Consider the following 22,393-nt stretch of genomic DNA (forward strand, 5'->3'; position numbering starts at 1 on the left):
AAGATAGTTTGAGTTATCTAACGATGGAGTAAAAAACCATCTTTGTGAAAAATAAGCAGAGAACTTAAGATTAAAAAAAATTGAAACAGGAAATTCTATTCAAGAATGGCATAAGAAAAAATGATTCTTCTTCTTCTTTTCACTTTTTACAGGGACGCTATCAACAAGATCCCCGTGCAAGGTTTTGTTGCCACCCTATCAGTGTATTTGCAAGAAGAGAGAAGACCCAATTTCAGAAGGTGAAGCTGCGACAAGTGTTGTCAATAACGTGAAATTTCTGCAAAATCTCAAGCCGTTGTTTAACAATATCAACTTAAGTTAGATCTCAAACCATTATTAAAGACCATAGGTATTGACAAAAAACCCAAAGAAACAATAACTCTCTAATTCAATCCTTTCACTAGATAGCTGGCTCCTCTAGCCCTTAAAACAGAAGAATGCATGTAAGTTGTCCTTGACTGAAGCTAGAAAATTAGCTTCGAACAACATGAGACTTGTAACTTCTGCTAATGTTTGAGGACAAAAACACAAGTCTATTTGCAGATGACTCCCACTCTTGATTGAAGATTTGAGAAAAAACCAATCTTTATTTATAAAACTTATTCTCTGAAGTTGCAATCTTTAATGGCTTCTGCCCCTGGTTGAAGCTTGAAGAAAGAGAGTTTTAAAATCGTTAATGGCATCCATCAAGTTCTAGGGTTTGATTGAGTTTCCCTCTTTCCTTTGAGTCCATATGAATTGTCTAATGTGTTCAATTATGATCGGAAGTGCATCCCAACACACACCATTCCGAGTGCAAGAGATCCAAACTCTTGTATTTGGAGTTTTTTTTTATAAAAAAAATGTATATATATATATATATATATATGATTAAATAGTTGAACAAAATATTTGTATTCTTTGATTTTCTTTATATAAAATTTTATATATTTTTTTAAATTTTCAGAAATTATATCAGATTGGATTATATTTGGATATCTAACATCCTTAACGGATTCAAATTCGAATTGATGCATATAACATTCGACCGGATTGAAGCTACTATTTATACTATTGTATCAAATTTGGATATACCTTGATTCAGATATGCTCCAATCCATTTGCATCTCTAGTGACTTTAGTTTAAAATCATTATCTGATGTTAAATGGTATGTAAAAAGGACACAAATACCCTTCAAATTTTGAATAGACGAGAATCATAATTTTGAAATGGTCAAAATAGCCATGTTTAAAATCCCTTTTCACTATGATTGAATACCACTATTCAATTTATGCTCTAACCTTTTTGCTAAAGAACCAATGCTTTCCGTTAGGCTTCGTTTGGTTTGTGGGAAGATTTGGGTGGGATGGGATGGGTTCCAGTGTTTGGTTTTATACATGGGAAAATAAAGGAAAAATTGTTGGTTCTTCACCGGAAGAAGAAGAAGGTGAGGGAGAAAGATGGGAAGAATAGGGAACAGGGAAGCATTCACTGCTAGAAAAGTATTGTTGGTTCTTCGTCGTTGCTTGGTTCACTTCGCCGCTGCCTGGTTTGCCACAGATCTGGTGAAGATGGGAAGAATAGGAGTGCCCCTCGTAGATCGCCACAAATCTGGTGAAGAGGGGAAGAAGGAGAGGGAGAAGAGGAAGATGGAGGGAGATTGTTGCAGATCGCCGCTGCCCCTCGCACTGGTTCCTTGCCAGGTGAAGAAGAAGGCCAGTAACGGTGGTTCTTTCGGTTGTAATAGTGCTTTCCCAAATTTTTCCACCGGGGCCACACGGTTTTGGTGCGACCCCATATCCATGATTTTGGGATCTGACATCCCACACTTTTCTCATCCCATCCCTCTCTTTCCTTCAAAACAAGTGAGAGAAAAAAGAATATTTTCAGAATATTCCCTTTTCTCATCCCCATCCCACAAACCAAATGGAGCCTTAGAGAAGCTATACGAAAAGACATTATTGAGAAGATGGATGTTGTTGCCGGACAAAAGTGATTTAAACCATTGTTGTTCTAATCCTTCTTTTTAGTTATTCAGTCCATAATAAAGGGGGGTTTAGACTGTCATTGTTGTCGAAGAAGATGAATAATTTTGGTTGTCACTAGGAAAGACAATCAAGGTAAACAGGTCTTAAAAATATTAAAAATGTAGTTTTGGCATTTCTAGAAAAATTTAAGTTGCACATGTTATGTGATACAATATAACTAATCAATTGCTAACTACAGGTACAAAATTGGTAATTTTCAGGAATCAAAGTATTGCAATGGCGTGTTTTAAAGTTGAGGTACTAAAAATGAAACTAGCCCTAGAGTATAGGATACTAATATGCAATTTATTTGTTTTTTTTAGATATTAGACTCATTAGGGACTTGCATTTTATGGACCCTTTTGTCCACCTTCTACATGGGCCCTCCAATTATTTTTCAACACGTCATCTTAACACTTTATATTTTGTATTATGCAGAGTACAAATGGGAGTTCAATGACAATATGCAGAGTACAAAATTTTATATTTTGTATTATTTTGTATGTATTTGCACTGTACATATTTGCATTGTACTCTTTCAATGACAATCTAATTCTGTTTTGTTTGTTTGGAATGATTCTCTTTGTCCTGTACTATACATCGATCCAAGCTTTGTTACAAGGCAGGCGGCTTTGCACTTTGGCTTCCCGTTTATTTTTGAGGTTTTACATGGAGAAACGCAAGGAATGATTTGATGTGTTTTTTTATGATCAGTTTGGAGATTTTGATTGGTTACTTCTAGAGTTATAGATTCTTCTGTGAACTACTCTTGGTACTTATTTTGCCATTTCAAAAATTAGAATTTGCATGATCGATTGGCTTGAGATTTAGTTCTATGTAGTTATGGAGAGAAGGAACAATTTGCGGGAAGGGGTTACTGATAGTTAAAATAGGAAAAACAAAAAAAATAATAGAAATATTGGGAAAAAGATTTGATTAATTGGTATGTACTAGGGTTGAATCAATCCTATTTATAGTTACAGTGGTTGAGTTATAGTGAGACTGTACAAGGATAAGAGATAAAGCTTATCTGGGTTAGTTTAGGGTTATCTAGGATAAAAAAAATAATAGAAATATTGGGAAAAAGATTTGGTTAACTGGTATGTACTAGGGTTAAATCAACCGTATTTATAGTTACAGTGATTGAGTTATAGTGAGACTTATAATGAGATTGTACCAGGATAAGAGATAAAGCTTATCTGGGTTAGTTTAGGGTTATCTAGGATAAATCTTATCTGGAGGTAGGATTAAGATTATCCCAGTTTGTTATCTTGAGATAGGATTAGGAGAACCTAGATGGTTAGGTTTTTTTGATGGGCCTGAAGATTTACGTAGGCGTGCATGGGCCCATGGACGTCTACGCTATTATCCCCCCACAAGCTGAACATACTGAATTTGAAACTGCTTCTGAGTGACAAGGTCACGCAGAAAATGGTAGTCCACCTCCACATGCTTCGTACGGGCATGAAAAATGGGGTTGGCGGCCAGGTGGGTAGCACCCATATTATCACACCAGAGAACAGGGGGAGGAGCTAGAAAGCCAATGTCTCGTAGCAGAGACCGAATCCATAACAACTCTGTGACTGTGTTGGCGAGAGATCTGAACTCAGATTCGGTGCTGGAGCGAGCAATGGTATGTTGCTTTTTAGAGCTCTAGGAAATCAGGTTGGAGCCAAGGTAAACTGCATAGCCCCTTGTGGATCGTCGATCATTAGGACAGCTGGCCCAATCGGCGTTAGTGTAAGGAATCAGCTATCGGGAAGAGTATCCCTGAAAATGAAGACTGTGAGTGAGAGTGCCCTTGAGATATCAAAGTATTCGTTTGATCACTATCCAATGTTCATCAGTAGGAGAGTGAAGAAATTGGCAGAATTTGTTGACTGCGAAGGAGATATCCGAACGAGTGATGGTGACATACTGAAGAGCCCCAACAATGCTCTGATACTCCGTGGGGTTAGATAAGGGCTCACCGGAATCTTTTGAGAGTCGGCCAGAGGTGGACATGGGCGAGCTTGCAGGTTTGGTCCCTTCAAGGTTGGTTCGATGTAGTAGATCCAGGATGTAACACTACTGGGAGAGGAACAAATTGCCAGATTTGCGACTTACCTCAACTCCTAGAAAATAATGCAGTGACCCTAAGTCCTTGAAAAACCTACTAATAGCAGCAACAGAGTTTCTAGTCAAAATAATGTCATCGACATATACAAGCAAAAGTAGGGTCGTTTGTTGGGAGGAGAAAATAAACAGTGATGGATTGGCAGAAGAGTTGCAAAATCCCATCTATTTGAGAACATAGCTCAACCGTGAGTGCCAGGCTCGTGGTGCTTGTTCTAGGCCATAGAGAGCCTTCTTCAATTTGCAGACATGATTAGGGTATTTGGGGTCAATGAACCCTTTTGGCTGATTCACATAAATGTTTTCATCAAGGATGCCATGAAGGAAGGCATTGTCAATATCCAGTTGATGAATTGGCCAATTCTGCGCAAGAGCAACGGAGAGGATTGTCCGTACGGTTACCGGTTCGACAACCGAACTAAAGGTATCAAAGTAATCTAGACCAGGGACCTGGTTAAAGCCCTGAGCAACTAGTCAGGCTTTATAGCGATTAATGGTTCCATCTGCCTTCTTCTTTATTTTGTATATCCACTTAGTTTCGATTATGTTCATGGAGGGATCATAGGGAACCAAGTGCCAAGTGTCATTTTTAATGAGGGTCTGGTATTCTTTTTGCATAGCCAGTTGCCAGTTTGGTGATTTGGCGGCTTGGTTAAAATTTTTAGGTTCTTGATCCTGTAGGAGAGTGAGAAGAGCAGACGGGATCGGATACCTTGTCGCAAGTTGGGACTGAGGAATGGCCCTATCCATGGTCTGCGTACACATAGAATGATTGCGTACCGATTGAGAAACTAGGGCTGTAGAGTTCAGTAAATCTTGCATACTGCGATACCTTTGTGGTCAGTCAGAAGAGGATTGTTCCAAAGGTCCTGAGTCTAGAGAGATGGTCGTTGAACTGGAGCTAGATGCTGGTGCAAATGGAGGCTACAATGAAGGAGGTATCGGCGGTGTTGCAAGTTGCAGAGGTGCAAGACCTGAAATGATAATTCCTGTGGAAGCAGGAGTTGTGCTTGACATTGTGTCAGGAATTATTGGAAATAATGTTTCATCAAATACCACATGGTGAGCTATAAAAATACGCCCTGAAGGGACATGGAGACACCTGTACCCTTTGTGAGAGGTACTGTAGCCAATAAAAATGCACTAAAGCGATCGGAATTGAAACTTATTTTTGTTGTAGGGTCGCAGAAAATGATAGCACGCACACCCAAAACAACACAATAGAGAGTAATCGGGAGCTGTCTGAAAGAGTTTCTCTCGAGGGGACATACCATGCAATACCTCTATTGGCAGTCGATTTATCAAAAAAATTGCAGTTTCTACCGCATCAGCCCAGAAGGAGAAGGGGAGATTGGAGGAGGCCAGTAGAGATAAAGCAGATTCAACCACATGTCTGTGCTTCCGTTCAACTGATCCGTTCTGTTCGTGTGTATGGGGGCATGCCAATCAATGTGTGATGCCTTGCGAATCTAAGTACTGGGAGAGAGAGAGCGATACTTTCCTCCCCAATCAGACTGAAAGACTTTTATTTTGGCATTGAACAGAACCTCTACATGTCTCTTAAATTTAATAAATAAATCACAAACATATGATTTTCAAGCCATAGGATACACCCAAGAAAATTTTGAAAAATCGTCCATAAAAATAACATAATAAGAAAATCCATTATTCGAATTAACGGGAGCAAGTCCCCATACATCTGAAAAAATTAAATTTAATGGACGCTTAGACTAAGAATTAGACGACTTCAAGGGCATTCTATGATTCTTGCCCATTTGACAGGACTCAAAAACAAACTCATTAACACTAGATCTAAAAAACGGAAGACCAAACTTGGATATAACTTGTCGTACATTTCGCATAGCTGCATGACCAAGGCGATGATGCTAACCACGAAGTGAGGTATGTTCTTTAAGAAGTGCTTCGGGTGTGATTGTGGCTGACGTTGGAAAACTATATAACCCATTTCTACTGGCCCCTTGAAGGAGGATTCTCCCCGTATAATCCTTCACATAGCAACAGCCACGGTGAAACTCAAAAAACAAATCATTATTCTTTGTAAATCGACTAACAGAAAATAAATTCTTGCAGATAGAAGGAACATGACAGATATCTTCAAAGAAAAAGCATGCTGATTAAAAATCATAGAAGAAGATCCTGTATGATGAATATTCAAACCTTGACCATTGCCGACGTTCACTTGATTTGGTCCAGTATACTCAGTACGACTCTGCAGATTATCTATATTTGGGGTCATGTGATGAGTAGCCCCAGAGTCCGGGTACCAATTGGGATCAAAATTATTTTCATACTGATTATGGGATGTATTTACCCCTCCATGAAATGTAGAAAGATCATTGCAAGAATTATCAGAAAAACCAAAGGCATATTTTGCTTTTCTACACTACAGGGCACTATGTCCAAATTTATTATAGATCTGACAAGTGACATTATTTTTACCTCCGCATCCTCTAGAAAATTGTTGAGATTGATTTTGAAAGGATTGGTGATTATATTGTGGAGCACCACGTCCACGCCCCTTACCTCTGTTGTTGTTGAAGTTTGGAGAGAACCGTTGCGGGGGCTTCTGAAAATTATTTTTCTTAGGAGGGACGCCGGCCAGATTTGCACTTCGAGTGTCTGATGCAAGTGCTAGGTCTTCAAGCCAGCTCTCATGGTTCAAAAGTGCTCCCATAATATCAACAATACTGAAATTTGCTGCATCTGGTCGATTGGTAAGTGTTGTAACCACCGACTCATATTCACTCCCTAAGCCAGATAAAATATAAATTATCAGTTCAGACTTGAGCACTGGTTTAGATATTGTAGAAACTGTCAGCAATGGATTTTGTTTGCTGTATATTGGCAGAAATAGAAAGAGACCATTTTTTAAGATTTTGCAGTTGTCTTTGCAACTACAGTACCCTGGATCGGGAGTGTGTAGAATAACTGTGAGCAAGGGAAGTCCATACCTCACATGATGTCGACAGACCTACCGCTTGTGCCATAACTCCTTTACTGAGAGAGGAAATCGGCCAACTCAACACAAGCTGATCGGTGTCTGTCCATTTTTCGAATTCAGGGTTTGCAATCATCCCTGTACCGTCTGGATTGGGTATAACTTCAAGCGGTGGATTCTTCTTCCCTTCTACGAGTTCCAACAGATGGTGGTGTCGAAGGATGGGAAGGAACTGAGCACGTTACAGTAGGTAGTTGTCGCTTCCTAATTTGATAGGAAGATAATGGGTAGGGCTGTTCACGGGTCGGGTTGGGTTGGTTTACTGAGGTTTTTCCAACCGACCCGACCTGGTCGGGTTACCTAAGATGGAAACCGAAACCGACCCAGTGTTAAGCAAAACCGACCTGGTCTGTTTGAGTCAGGTTGGGTCGGTTTGGGTCAGTTTCGGCTCTAAGTTCATCCATGCCTCCCATGGCCCATGTGCCTGCGTGGTGCAAGTTTGGGTTGTTAGATATTTCAGTTTTTATGTAAAACTGAAATATCTTTATTTAACAGTTTTAAATATAAAATATATTTAAATTAAAATCGAAATATATATTTAAATAGATTAGGTCGATTTAACTTAAAATCGAAATATATATTTAAATAGTTAAGTAGGAACTAAGTCGGTTTGGTTCGGGTCGGTTTCGATTTTTACACAAGAAAACCGAAACCGACCCGAACCATCGGTTTATGAATTTGTACAACCCGAAACCGACCGGTGCTGATGAAAACCCAACCGACTCGGGTTGGGTCGGTCCGGATTGGTCGGGTTGGTCGGGTTGGGCCTTCTTATGAACAACCCTAATAATGGGTGACGTTCTGGATTGAAGGGAGCGCACTGCTTGACATTGAGCCATTGTTGGATGTCGACATGTCTCTGATACCACGTTAAAACAGGAAAAACAGAAAAATAATAAAAATATTGGGAAAAGATTTGATTAACTGGTATGTACTAGGGTTGAATCAACCCTATTTATAGTTACATTGGTTGAGTTACAGTGAGACTCTACAAGGATAAGAGATAAAGCTTATCTGGGTTAGTTTAGGGTTATCTAAGATCATTCTTATTTAGAGGTAGGATTAAGATTATCCCAATTTGTTTTCTTGAGATAAGATTAGGGGAACCTATATGGTTAGGTTTTCTTGATGGGCCGTAGGCGTGCATGGGCCATGCATGGGCCCATGGACGTCTACGTTATTACTACTGATGAGAAGGGTGGGAAGGAGAAGAAGTATAGGGCAAGGAAGATTGGTAGTTGCGGTTTCAAAATAAGAAATGGTCGCCGTGATTTGTCGCTGCACTATGTTCTTCAATAAGAGATAGGACCGACCGACTAGGCTTGCATAGTGGCTTCAAATATTGGTTTGGTCTTTGTATACTGCATTTGCTCGATCAAGAAAGAGGAGGAGTACGGAAAAGAAATATAGGGAGGGAGAGGATGACCGAGCAGCCATGGTTCAAGGACTCGGCTTTAGTGGCAGAGATCCAAGAAGAGGAAGAAGAGAGATAGATAGGGTGGAAGAAAAGGAGTTGTAGTGGAGCGCCCGTTCGAACAGTTTTGTATTAAGAATATTTCCGTACTAAAGTACTTTATTTCATGGAGAGAATAATATTCTCAATGAAAGGTTGTAAGAGGTTGTTCGAATGGTGTGAGCATGGATGTTGAAGATGAGCAAAGCTGAACTCATTGCAGTGGTGCATTTTTCTTCAAATGGGATGTTGAAGATGAGCTCAGATTTTCTACCCACTCTCTACCGGCCGTGAATTGTAGCCACACACCTCTCAATTCATAATAGAGATGTGTGACTCAATTAACGATGGATAGATGGGTAGAGAGTGGATAGAAAAAGTGAATAGAAAATCCGGAGTGGTTGAAGATGAAGAATGGGGGTAGAGATTGCTACCGACCCTGTCCCAAGAGGCCACTGCAGCCTTATATTGGAAACATGCATCTCCCTTCTCATTCATGGGGAGATGTTCCCCAGCTGCAATGGCCAGTTGGGACAGGATTGGTAGCTGAACCGAACTCGATGAACAGTCGGAGTGACCAATTGCCGATTAAAAGTTTTTAAGCTCATGTGGTAAAATTTTGTAGCAGGGTTCGTGTAAAAGGTGGACCCAAGGGTCCAACATTTTCAGGCATTTCATCAACGAGCTCGCATTTAGTGGACCATTCGATCTATACTATAACTTATATCACTTTTTCTAATTCACGTAGGGGTATTCAAACTCTAGTTAGAGAAGATCTCAGATCGAACCAGTAAATTAAGGTCTGAAATTTTCAAACCAAATTAAACTGTTTTGGCATGAAACCAAATCAAACCATTTTATTACTGTTTGTTGTATTTTCTAATATGATTGGACTTAATCCAATTAGAAAGGCTAAATAGCATCTCTAAAATTAAAATTCAAAACATTTTTTTATTATTTTATTTTAAAATAAAAAAATATTATATATTTATAATTTTATATATTCAGTTTAGATATATTTATTATATATAATATAATATGAAACCAAACAAAAACCACAAACCATAATTTAACAAAATATGAAACCGAATCAAACCGTTTTCAAGTACAGACCGAACTAAATCGCAAATTTGATTTTACGGTTTAAACCAAACAATGAACACCCTAAATTCATCCATTTCAATAATTAACGGATCCTCCCCCTTTAAAGGCAACGTCAGACTCCAAAACGAAAGTCTAAAGTCTCTCTCTTTCCTTTCCTTCTACCTTCTTTGTCGAGGATTAGGATTTGTTCCTTCGAGCTCCTGCAACCATCAACCTCTGTCTTCAACGACGGTGGCAGAAGTATGGTCCGGCTTTCAGATTCGACCATGCAGAGAGGGGGAAGGGGGAAGGTTGCTGTAGGTTGTGATATCTTGGTATTGTGCCGAGTTGTAGAGACGGTAGTGACAGGACAGTGGTTTTGATTTAGTTGTTCTTCAACCGAACTTGGATAGGAAATGAGAACTGCGGCTAACGACGATGGGAGGCTAAGCCTGCAACAGTTGAATGTCGTGAACTGAAACTTCTCTCTCAGTCCATCAATGCAGTGGAGGAGGTGACTTCAGCGATGTTTGATTTTTTAAAAGACTGGATTTGGATAGAACTCACCTAAACCTGAGTTCGATACGGTAAGGAATTAATGGAATCCAAATCCGATTTGAAATTCAATCGGGTGTATGAACAGTTCATCTAAGTTCGATTCTGATCAGATTTTTAGGATTTTGGATTTCATCCGATTCCAATGGACTTACTGCAGAACCAATATGGATTTTTCCCTATACTATTCCCTTGTATTATGGGATCAGTGACAAAGAACTCCTAAACTTTTATAATACGATAAATACCTCCTAACTGTTAAGTTAGATGGTAAAATGTGTTAAACTATTAAAATTAAAATATCCACCTAAACTTATTTTTTTTTTCCGTTGCCCTTTTCTCTTAAACCCTAACCTAATTTAATTTTAGTATCTCCTTTTCTCATCATTATTGCTCACCAATCACTTTTTTTTTATTTTCCTTTTTCCTTGCTTCTACTCTACTCCCAGTTGGTGCCGACGTGTCATTCACCATTCACCCTCAACATTCAGGAATAGCGGAAGAGGATTGAACAAATCAATGGTCGTCGTGGTCACTGGTTTCCATGGTGATCTGGTCAGTGATGCCTTCTCAGCATTCAAATAAATAAGAAAGGATAGTTTGGGAGTTAAAAATAAATAAAGTTTAAACAGTTGAATTATATTTTATTTTTTGAAGTTAACTAATGAAACACTAATGGAGAGGGGGCGGGTTAGTTCAGAAAGGTCTTTGTTGCAAATTAAAGTATAGGGGATCTTTGTCACTGACCCTATAATACCAGGGTTCTTTGTAATTTACCCAAATATTAAATATACTAAAAGGCTTTTTTTTTATTCAAAACAAGAATTAAATTTTTCATGAAAAAGAAAATTTTCGATGAATCCCATCCAATTTTCAATCAGATTTTACTCACTCCATCCAAATTTGAAATTCAATTCCCTCTCATTAAGTCTTATATTTTAGGTGTTAACTCCCATTCTTTCATTGAATCATATTTTAATTAAATATATTAAAGAAGCATGACAAAGAATAATTATTTGTATTGATGAGAGAAATAAAATATAAATATAAAACTAACACAATAATCTGGTTGTTTTCCTATTTAGTGGCAAGTCAACAATTCAACCTTTTGGGTCATATATGTCAAACCTTGATGTCTTAATTAAATGATAATAATAACTAAAAAGATGAAGACACACAAAAGTATAAAAAATATAAAATAAAAGTATAGAAAACATTTGAGTACATCTCTAATATCATATATTCATCACATTAAACAAAAAATAAATGTGACAAATAAGAATAATTTTTATAGATATGGAAATATAAAAAATTTGTAGAAAATTTTAGAAACATATTATTTACTATCATTATCATAATCAAAATTCCCATATGTAATGAATATGCAAAGTAACTAGTAAAGATAAAAGGCATGACATGTTTTATACATGGGTGCGAGTTTAAAATAATTGTGAAGGTATTATAAAAATGAAATATAATATAGGGTTTATATCGAAGTATAAAGTTGATACTTGCATAGGGTTCATTGTAGGTCATAAAAGTTAAATCCAAATATCATATATACTTAATACTTAATTATACACGTGCATAAACAAGTGCTCTTATTTTCCTCGATCCAATAGGGTGTTCGGAATAGGGCTGCAACTTGGGTGATGTGTTAATTTAAATTAAATTAGTTGGGCCACGTACAATGCACATGACCCAACTATATCTATGACATCCCCAGCTGACCCAAGCCGACCCAATTCCAATTTAAGCATTAATTTCACTTAACAAAGTTTGTCATCTAACCTTGTTTATTTTTTAGGATGCACCCAGCCCTAACCCGACATTTTCCCAACTTGAGACTAACCAAAGTCCAAGCCCAACCCAAAGTGTATCAAATTCTAGTGTGGGTTGGATCGAGTTGGATAAATCGAGTTTAACTTTGGGCTCAGGTCTTAGGCCAAATTCTTCGTATTAGGCCTAGGTTAAGTTTAAACCAGCCTAATCCGCCTGACTTACATTATCCATGTAATGAATTAGTAATTAAAAATTACTTATTTTTAGTAATAAAAAATCATAAATTAAAAATACTAGTTTTCAGTAATTTTCACTAATTAAAAATGACATAATTTCAGTAATTATCTAAATTACTAATTTGTAATTATGTAAATTACTGAAAATTCAAGTTTTTTTTAGTAAAATTACATGGATTACATAAAATTAAATAGAAATGCGTGCATTACATCATAGCCTTCTGTCATCACATTAACAATAATTCACAACTTCTATGAAATAAATTTGAATAATTTACTGTTATATTTATTTAACAATAAATTTACAATAGCTAACTTAAATAATAATGCATTAACAGTAAGCAGTAAGTAACTATTATTTCATTAAAGTATTTCAATTTATTTGAATATTAATTTAATGTTAGCTAACATTTATCAATTAAATCAAGGCATTTCATGTTAATAACTGTTATTAATTTAAAGTACTGGTAATCATTAAAAATCCCATGCAAAGGAGCCATGCTTTGTTATTTTAAGTAACAGATCCAAAACCCCGATCCAAGACCCGACCCACCGACCTACACAGATACAGAGCAATCAATCATAGTATGCATGTCCAAGGAAATCATGAATTTGGTCCCAAATTTCTAGAAGTTGTACTGATCAACTATCCAATCTAAAAATTAATTTAAGGTATACCATTAATTAAGCAATAAATAAATAAGAAACAAGTGGAATGGCAAACTAAGAATATCAGTTTCTGAATGGGAAAAACAACTTCTTCTATATTATAGGAAATAGCAATGTTTTTAAAACCGGATCGGATTGGATGATTGGACCAGAAAAACTAGGAATGTCCATTTTACCTTAGAATCAGTTTTTGACTAAAAACCGTTGATTTAGTCAGTAAATCGTTAATTTGGGTGGTTGAACTGTTTGAATTGTTCAATGATTTTAACCATTTTTATTTTTATTTTTTTAATTTTTTTGTTAGAACAGGCCATCCATTCAATTTGAACAATTGGACCATTCGAACCAAAAACCAAACCCCTGAACGGTTCTTGTCCGATTCGTTTTTTAAAACCTTGGGAAATAATAATTAAAAGAACTGCAAGCTTTTGCCATTGACCTCTTCTCCCCCCTGTTCAATGCATTGAGTTTTACAAAAACCTTACTTTCAAACCTCCTATCAAACTCAAACATAATACGGTGCATGTTGTAATACCTGAAAACTGGAACGAAGTAAGAGCCTAGAAAACATTTTGGCATACTGAACAGATTTTCAATGGTTATTAGGAGCCAAGGTGGAGTCGTCCAAAACCGAGACCCTGAGACAAAGAGAATGGTAACTGCTCCGCCCCTGTTTTGTGAGAGAGCCAATGGAAATATAACCATGTTCTGCCCTTATTTTGTCATTCAAAATTGAGAGAGAAAGAAGCAATCCACCCCTGTTTTATATCGTCTAAAACTGCGACTGAGAGAGACTTAGGCTCAGTTTGATAAGAGTACAAATATAAATATATACAGTATAAATAAATACAAAATAATACAATATATAAGGTTTTACACTTTACAATTATATTTGCATTTGTACTCTTTCCAAACTAAGCCTTAAGGACTAAGAGAGGTGCATGGGATATAGAGGAAAGTTTTTTTTGGATGGTATCCGAATCCGATCGACTATATCAAGGGTCATGGGAACTCCCAATTCACACTGCAATGTGTGTGAGGTGAATTCGGTGTGAAGAGCAAATCTGGCCAGTCAGTCTTGCATGAAAATGAAAGAAATGAAAATATATTGATGAGGGAAAATTTGGCCTGTTTAATGAGACGATGACACGTGAAGAAATGCACAATGACTTGGTGACACTTCAACATCCTTAGACACCTCAGCAGTCCTAGTCACCTTGGGCATCTCCGGTCACCCAACCAAGACTGGAGCTCAAGCAGCTCGCCAAACTCATTGACTTGCTGAGCTGCTATGCAATCTCTCTCTAGAAACGAGTCAAGTGTCTCTGATTTCTTCGTGATCATGTTGCATGCCAATGAATCTTATTTTCATCTCACCCAAATCAGATGGACCTGAATAAGTCTTATCAGCTTACTTGAAGTCCATCTTCGAGTGCGAAATTGACTCTGGGTTAAATGGGCTAGTGATCTCGAATACGCATCATGAAGCCTACAATAGTTCGCCTATGTAAAGGCTTTACCTCCGGCCTCACAAGATACGCAAGATCTAATTCTCGCAATTTATTACTCTCAAGCAATCAATTCTCTACAATTTTTTTTGCTAACTTAACATTGAAATGCTTATACCGAATAAAGTACCCCAGAAGTTCTGATTTTCTCGTCATTCAACCCTGCCACGTAACAGTCCAACATCCTAACCGCCTTCCAGCAATGAACGACCAGATCGTGTATCATCATATATGATACTTAGGGAAGAGGTGGCGTGGCGTATTTAGAAAAAAAACAAAAAGAAATAGGTAGCGTGGTGTCTTTGAAAAAAACAACAAGAAAAAAAAAAAAAAAAGAAATAGGTGACGTGAGTGTGTTTAAGGAATACGAAGAAGGAGCTAAAGTGTACGAAGTTGGCTGCGGGACCGAAAGCTTGAGTGCCGCGGTCGTTCTCAGTCCAGTCGAGTAAAGGATATGTATATGGCTTCTGGAAGAACACCCGATTGGATTCTTTCGCCGAGTAATATATAGCGTAATTGTCTGATTGTCTGTCAGTCAGACTAAAATACAGCTGGATTGGAATTTTCCACTTTATAACAGCACGTGTCATGTTAAACATTGTAATCATTGGAGGCAGACAGAATCACAGAATTGATCATGATCTTCTTAATATTTCCCACGTGAGTTCGTGTGTTCTGCATTATTTTGAAAATCGGATCTGGACGGTCGAACCGTTTAATATGCGAAACCAATGTTTTTGAACCGCGGTTGATGCGGATGGTCGGATCGTTCAGCCCGGAAACCATCGATTCGTTTGACCCGGACAGCAGTTCGCGGTTTGAGAAATTGCAGATTTGAGACAAATTCAGATCTGATATTCAGGAAGAAGAAGAAGAAAAAGATCTAGATCTCAGAAGAAGAGAAGAAGAAGAAGATCTCAGATCTAGATATGAGAAAAAATAAAAAATCAATCTCAGATTTGAGATCTGAGAACTCTTATGAGATCTGTCATCTGCGCTATGTTATCGCTGTCGCCATCTCGTCGTCGTCGTCGCCGTCGCTGTCACCATCGCCGGTGAGCGTCGAATCATTCTCCTCCTCTTCCTTCTTCTTCCCTCTTTCCCTCTTTCTTTCCTTCATTTTCTTTCTCTTATTTTCCTTTTTTTTTTCCTTTCTCCTTTCTTTCTTTCCTTCTTCTCTTCTTTCTCAGCTGACAAAATACTCTTCTCCACTCCTCCAGTCCTCCTTTCTTTGTTTCTGATGACTCATATACTATTTGGCCTTTCCTAATATAAACCATCTGAACCGTTTGACCCGGAAACCGATAGCTAGAATGGTTCCGTTTTCGAGTCAGTTTTTAAAACCTTATGAGAAACAGTCATATCTCCTGGTGTGATTTTCATGTAAACCAAATCGTTTTTTTTTTTTTTTTTTTTTTTTTTTTTTTTTTTTTTTTTTCTGAAAAAAAAAACCATTGAATAAGCATCTCTTTGGCATCGATGCAATTGCTTTAGAAAATGGTGATACATCAGTGTCATGCCAGAAAAAATGGTGCTCCAAGAAATGCCTGTTTGTTTGAAACCATTTTTCATAAAAAACGGTGCGCTAAGCCACACTTTAGAAATAGGGAAGGCGTGACTTGGAGCAACGCCACATTTGGTGTTTCCTGGAACTGTAGCTCATAGCTACCAATAGGGACATGAGGTGGTAGTGACAGAGACGTGATGTGGCATTGGATAATAGGTACGAGTGCTAAAAACGTTTCATGGAGCATTGGTATCAAACAGAAAACGTTGTTTTTGCTCTAAGAAAGGTCCTACCTAGTAGCAATTTTTTCAAAAAAAAAAAAAAAAGAAACCATTTTCTTAGAAAATGGTGCTGCTGATGTGTGGGTTGGAAGCACCGTTTTTTGAGAAAACGGTGCATTTTTTTTGTTTGGAATAGTTGCTGCCAAGTAGGACGTTTCCTAGAGCAACATCAACTTTTTCTGTTTGGTACCAATGCTCCAAGAAAATTTTTCTGCACTTCTACCCATTATCCAGTGCCACATCATTGCTCTATTGGAAGCAACGAGATGTATCTCCAGGAAACACCAAATTTGGCATTACTCCAAGCCATGCCTTCCTGATTTCTAAGACATGGCTTGGAGCACTGTTTTTTTATGAAAAAACAGTTCCAAACATATGATTGTTTTCTGGAGCATCATTTTTTCCTACATGGCGCTGATATGATGCCGCTGCTCCAAAAAACGGCAACGATGCCAAATAGCCACAGTAAAAAAACCCGGGCAACAGTTCACTGCAAAGAGAGATCTAGAGATGGGGAGAGATTGAAATAAGATCTCAGATCTGAAATCACTGCAGAGAGAGATCTAAGATCAGATCTGTGATCGCCTCTTCCTCCTCCTCCTCCTCCTTCTTCTTCTTCTTCTTCATCGCAGAAGAAGGTAAGCATATGCTGTAACAATGCTTACCTTAATGTTATTGTATTCTTCATCGCAGATGACTGCATGCACTTACACACCGCATGGTTGAAAAAAAAAAGAGAGTAATAAATGAACAAATGGGTAGAATAGTAATTTTAAAATCTATGGTGCATTCGATACACGGTGCAGCAATAGACGTAGTCGAATCATATCTTTGATTAACATTTTGTCTTGTTCAACATCAAAAGTTTTTAACTTTTTATTGTTTAATCCACTTCATAAACTTTTATTGATTTGTACAGTTGCAACTGGTGCCGCGGGAAATAAATCAAAATATTGATTGTCTCTATTCCATAAATTTATTTGTTACAAAATTAAAATAAAAAATGATTTAAGTGGAGTTGTATCAGGATCAAGTCGTCTCGATCGGACTCTCGATCCATCATCTCCTTTGACTTTCTACATATTAAAAAATAAGTTAATTTTTTACAAATAATATCAATAAATCATTCCACGAATTTTTTTTTAATCAGCTGGGAGAGAGGTCTCGCTGACGCTGGGAGACATCGAAAGTGGCGGTGTCGCCAGACGCTGTGAAAGTAGGAAGTCCACTGGATGAATCATTCACGAGCTTGAACATCCACTCCTCGAACGCAAGCTGATCATCGCCTACTAAATCCCAGAAATTCTCTTGCTTGTTAATGGTTTCAGGTGCCAACTCTACCGTCTCCGGAGGGGATAAAAATGACTCTTGCTGCATACATGCAGTACTGTGAGTAGTGTATGGTTTCTCTTCTTCCTGTTGCTGCTGCTGTAAATGTTGCTGTTGTTGTTGGGTGTCTAAGTTTTGGTTCTCTGCGCTACTGGTACCTGCAGTGTTATCAGGGAATGGGAAATTGAGCTTGGCTCGAGCTCCGCGGAACTCAATGGCGGCCTTGTCGTAAGCACGAGCAGCCTCTTCAGCGGTATCGAAAGTTCCGAGCCAGACGCGGGCCGCCCTTCGAGGGTCCCTAATCTCTGCAGCCCACTTTCCCCAAGGCCTCTGTCGCACACCCCTATAGTTTTTATTGCCTTTCTTTCTCTTTTTCCCTTTCTTACTACTGTCACTAGCTGCTGCCGAGGTCGACTCCTGCTGCTGCATAGAAGAGGATAAAGACGAGGAGGAGGCAAAAAAATTACAACCCAGACAACCGTGGATCCCACAGAGACCACAGGTGTAAGCTTCAGGAAGTGGCAGAATGCTAGATGGTGGTGGTGGTTCGGAGGTGGAAGGAGAAGTTGCCTTGGCGCCGGAGAGGACGTGAATGAGAGCGGAGACCATGATGGAGAACTCTCGCTCGCGCTGTGAAGGGGAAGGGTACTGGCCGAGATCTTCCAATTCGTTAATGTTGTTTGTTACCATAGCAAGCTAGCTACTAGCTAGCTTGGCTTTGATGAATACTGAATGCTGAATACTGTGTGTTGGGTTGTTTCAAGTTTGAAATTGGAGGGAGAGTGGCTTTTTATCGTAAAGAAGGAAGGTGTAGTCCGAGTCAACACTGTTCACACACGGCCTTGAGTTTTTGTTTGGTTTTTCCTGTTAAACGCTTACATCAAGCTTACATCATCAATATTCAATGAATAAGAGGATAAAAAGTTGAACTTCACAAATCGCATATTGTCAGGCGCCAGGTGGACATTAGTTGGCACACGGCGTCTCTGGACGGTTACGAGTTATGACTAAACTAACTGACTGCATTGAGCTGTGGGCGACCTTCGATGGTTTGTTTTGTCGTTACCCGAACGTGCGTGCTGGACAAGTGGACATCTCTCTCGTCTTGTTATTTGGACATACAGGACAACGATGACGACTTTAAATACAGGAGTTCAAATCAGCCCCACAAGATTGTCCCCATAACGTTTCACAGCACATCCCCGCCATGTATTAAAAACATCTTACAGGAGTTCAAATCTGTTGGTTCGGACGTTGTTGTCATGGTAGCAGATTAAAACTCGACACGGGTGAGAAAAAAAAATCAATAAGCGAATCGATTGAAATCGAATAGAAAATTTGGTTAATTAAATTGGTCAGTTTAGTTTCTGGTAACCAAAATAGAAAATTGGTGATTAATCAAACTGACCGATATATATATATATATATTATATTTTATGTATATTTATATATTATATATTATAAATTAATAAATATGTATTATATATATAAATATATATTTATAATATATAATATATTATTTATTATTTAAAATATAATATTATATATTTTTAGTATTTTATTATATATTTATATATTTTCTATAATAAATATTGTAAATAATAAAAAATCAAAAAAATTAACAAACCAAACCGGTCAACCGGTTAACCAATCGATTTTGGTTCGATTTCAGTTACCAGTTTTTTGAACCGATAACCCTAATTTGATTTCAAAAATTAGCCCACCGTAAGCACCCCTACTCAACAAGTATGGATTAAGGAGTCTGGGTTTCTAGAGGCTGAATCCGGAGTTGGGTGGGCTCAAGATTTTGGAGTTCACATATGCACCCCATATGTGCATCTCAGCATGCATTGGGAACATCTCCCATATTTATTAGTGGGAGATGTTCCTAATACACGGTTGAGATGTAGTGTGGAGCGTTAGTGGGGTCACAGATGTGAATTCAAGATTTTTCTACTCAAGGAATCTCTTCATTCAGGGGCTCTCGACTCTCGACCCTGTTACCAATTCTGAAGCAGAGTAAGTTCTGATTCCGAAGATCTAAAAAAATGTGTCGGTGACTTGGAGAGATCGGAGGAAGAGAGAGAGATAGAGGGCCCCCTTCGTTGAATGGATATGCAGGGGCCCCGCAAAAATCCCCACAATACCCATTTTAACTTTACCTATATTTTGGCCTCTATACCCATGTTTATTAACTTTTGGCCCCTATCGTATTTATTATTTTTTAGTCCCCTCTTAATATGGTGTTAATGGAATTTCCCAACATAGTATTAATGGATCCCCATACGAGTATGGGCCCAATTTATAATATTTGAACTTCTATCTTTCATAATTGGGAAATTGTCTAAAACTCACCATGAGTTTTCAGCATTTCTCTTAAATTCACCACAACTTTTCAAAATGTCTAAAACTCACCATGTCACTAACTTGACGTTAAACAGACTAACAAATGTTAATATATTACCATTTTAACCTTCATAGAAAATATAAAATAAATACAAAATAAATTAACGGGTGTTAATATATTAACATTTTAATATTTAGACATGAAAAAAGGAAAAAAATTTTAAAAATATTTCAAACATAAAATACATAAAAATATAGAAATTACAAAAAATATAAAAATATATAAAAATTTCAAACAAAATAAAAAAAAAATATTTTCAAGTTATAGAAACTATAGAAATTGAAAAACGAAATCAAAAAATAAAAATTGTAGAAAAAACACTAAAAATTATAGAAAAACACAGAAATTACAAATAAATAACAAAAAATACAGGAAATTTTATAGATTGTAGAAAACAGAAAATGTAAAAAAAAAACAGAAATTATAAAAACAATTGGAAATTATAACAAAATACTAAAAATGAAAAAAAACAAGAAAATTGAAAACTGAAAAAGACCATTTTTCCTCTAACTCGCCATTCAAGGGTAATTTGGTCATAAAAATTGTTACTTATGCTGATATGGACACCTCTGCTAAGAAGCATTAGCATGCACTAACAGAAGGTGAGTTTTAGAAAATAAAAACTTACTGACATGGTGAGTTTTAGACATTTTGAAAAGTTGTGGTGAGTTTAAGGGAAATGTTGAAAACTCATGGTGAGTTTTAGACAATTTCCCTTCATAATATCTTATATTTCTATTTGCCCATCTTGCCCCTTAATTAAAGCACATGTATTTATTTGTAATTCTAGAATGTCCTTAAATGTTATTATTCTAGAAAATTCTAACTTTTGATTATTTGTAAATAATAAGTGCATAAGAGGTTTGGCCCAGTCTAGTCTGGCCCAGATTTATGTCGTATTGATCAAGTTTATGTACTTATACAAATCCATTGTCTTATGGTATGACTTGGAAAGATACAAATTTGTTTTTTTACCATAGCCTCCCTTAACTTTAATCTCCGCAAAAGCCTCCCTTCACATTTGGTTGAATGGACAAAGAGTACATGAGATGGGTATGATTATTATTAGGGTTGAAAAATATAAGGGTAAAAGACTTAAACATCTCCTGATATTTCACCTAAGGGACATTCTTTTTTTAGATTTTGAGAGGGGGAAGTTGGTCAATGGGATTTTGGTTCCCATTGACCAAGAATCCCATGTTCATTTTTCAGATTAATGTGGGGACCAGGGAAAGTTTGTTTTCCTAGATACCCATCTCCTAAGTGGGTAAATAACTTTCCCACCAAGGAGAGACAAAAATGCCCCTTTTAATAATGGATTTTTATGATTAAAATGATCATTACCTTATTTATCTAAAAAATAAAAGAACATGGGTAAATGCACATACCCGGATAAATGTTTCCCAAGAAAAACTTACCCAGGTAATTGCATTTACTCGGGTAAATAACTTACCAAAAAGCGAATGGGGCCTAAATATTAAAACATCCCCTCACTTTTCAAATTGGATTTAGACTTCCCCTCTTAGATTTATAACCCGTTATGTCTAATGGACAAAGAAAAATGAATATACCCCATGTTGAATTTGGGATTAAATTAATTACAAATTAATTTAGAGAAAAAAAAACCCATTTTCAACCTTTAACAATGAGAACTTAACTGCTAATGGATAGGGGTGTTCACGGGTCGGGTTGGGTAGGTTTATTGGGGTTTTCCCAACCGACCCGACCTGGTCGGGTTACCTGAGGTGGAAACCGAAACCGACCCACTGATAGGCCAAACCGACCTAGTCAGTTTGAGTCGGGTTGGGTCTGTTTGAGTTAGTTTCGGTTTTGCTCCTGTATAAAAGGACACCTAATTGAATTCTAATTGTAATTGCCTAATGGGTTGCCTATTTGGTGTAAAAGACTATAGAAAGTTAGAAACTAGGATATATCGCCTATTCTAATTGTAATTGCCTAATGGGCCTTCTAGTTCTAGTAGAAGACTAGTTATAGTTAAGTAGGAAACTACTCAAACTAGGAATTACCGAACTAGTAGAAGACTAGTTCGGTTCAGGTCGGGTTGATTTCGATTTTCACACAAAAAAATTGAAACCGACCCGATATATCGGTTTATATATTTGCCCAACCCGAAACCGACCGGTACTGATGAAAACCCGACCAACTCGGATTGAATTGGTCCAGGTTGGTCGATTTGGTCGGGTTGGGCATTCTTATCAACAGCCCTACTAATGGAGCTGCATCTGTCCACTAATCCACCTATCTTCCTACCTGTAAAATAAAAATAATCTGAAATCATAAATCTAACTGCAAAAGGGCACATTTGATGCTCACATTTGTTTGTATATATTAAAAAAAACTGTTTGCAAATATTACAAAAAGAAACAGTTTTAAAGGCTCTTAGGAAAGGTGGTTTCGGTCCATATAAGACACAACCAACTA

At 37.4% G+C, this 22,393-nt stretch overlaps 2 protein-coding genes across 2 annotated transcripts; both read right to left on the reverse strand.

The window, feature by feature from the left end:
- Window positions 1–6,008: 6,008 nt before the first annotated feature.
- On the reverse strand, window positions 6,009–7,191 carry LOC104609616 (uncharacterized). Its single transcript, XM_010275991.1, has 4 exons — window positions 7,142–7,191; window positions 6,667–6,977; window positions 6,301–6,456; window positions 6,009–6,235 (listed from the first exon to the last, which is right to left on the reverse strand). Exons 1-4 carry the CDS (start codon window positions 7,189–7,191, stop codon window positions 6,009–6,011), a joined length of 744 nt encoding a protein of 247 aa, XP_010274293.1.
- Window positions 7,192–17,130: 9,939 nt separating this feature from the next.
- LOC104606467 (ethylene-responsive transcription factor ERF109-like) lies at window positions 17,131–18,315 on the reverse strand. The gene has a single exon (XM_010271692.3). The coding sequence runs from the start codon at window positions 18,232–18,234 to the stop codon at window positions 17,362–17,364; it is 873 nt and encodes a 290-aa protein (XP_010269994.1). The 5' UTR covers window positions 18,235–18,315; the 3' UTR covers window positions 17,131–17,361.
- Between the last annotated feature and the right edge of the window lie 4,078 nt (window positions 18,316–22,393).

The sequence above is a fragment of the Nelumbo nucifera genome, chromosome 5 (genome assembly GCF_055504915.1).
Source record: "Nelumbo nucifera cultivar China Antique chromosome 5, China Antique-T2T, whole genome shotgun sequence".
NCBI classification, from domain to species: domain Eukaryota; kingdom Viridiplantae; phylum Streptophyta; class Magnoliopsida; order Proteales; family Nelumbonaceae; genus Nelumbo; species Nelumbo nucifera.

What these genes read in the sequence shown, in the direction of transcription:
- LOC104606467 (XM_010271692.3), bottom strand. Translation starts at nt 18,234, where the DNA reads ATGGTAACAAACAACATTAACGAATTGGAAGATCTCGGCCAGTACCCT.
- LOC104609616 (XM_010275991.1), bottom strand. Translation starts at nt 7,191, where the DNA reads ATGGACAGACACCGATCAGCTTGTGTTGAGTTGGCCGATTTCCTCTCT. An exon ending in TTGGCCGATTTCCTCTCTCA is followed by an intron (nt 6,978 to 7,141) that starts GTAAAGGAGTTA and finishes GCCAATATACAG; the next exon opens with CAAACAAAATCCATTGCTGA. An exon ending in GAACGTCGGCAATGGTCAAG is followed by an intron (nt 6,236 to 6,300) that starts GTTTGAATATTC and finishes TTTTCTTTGAAG; the next exon opens with ATATCTGTCATGTTCCTTCT.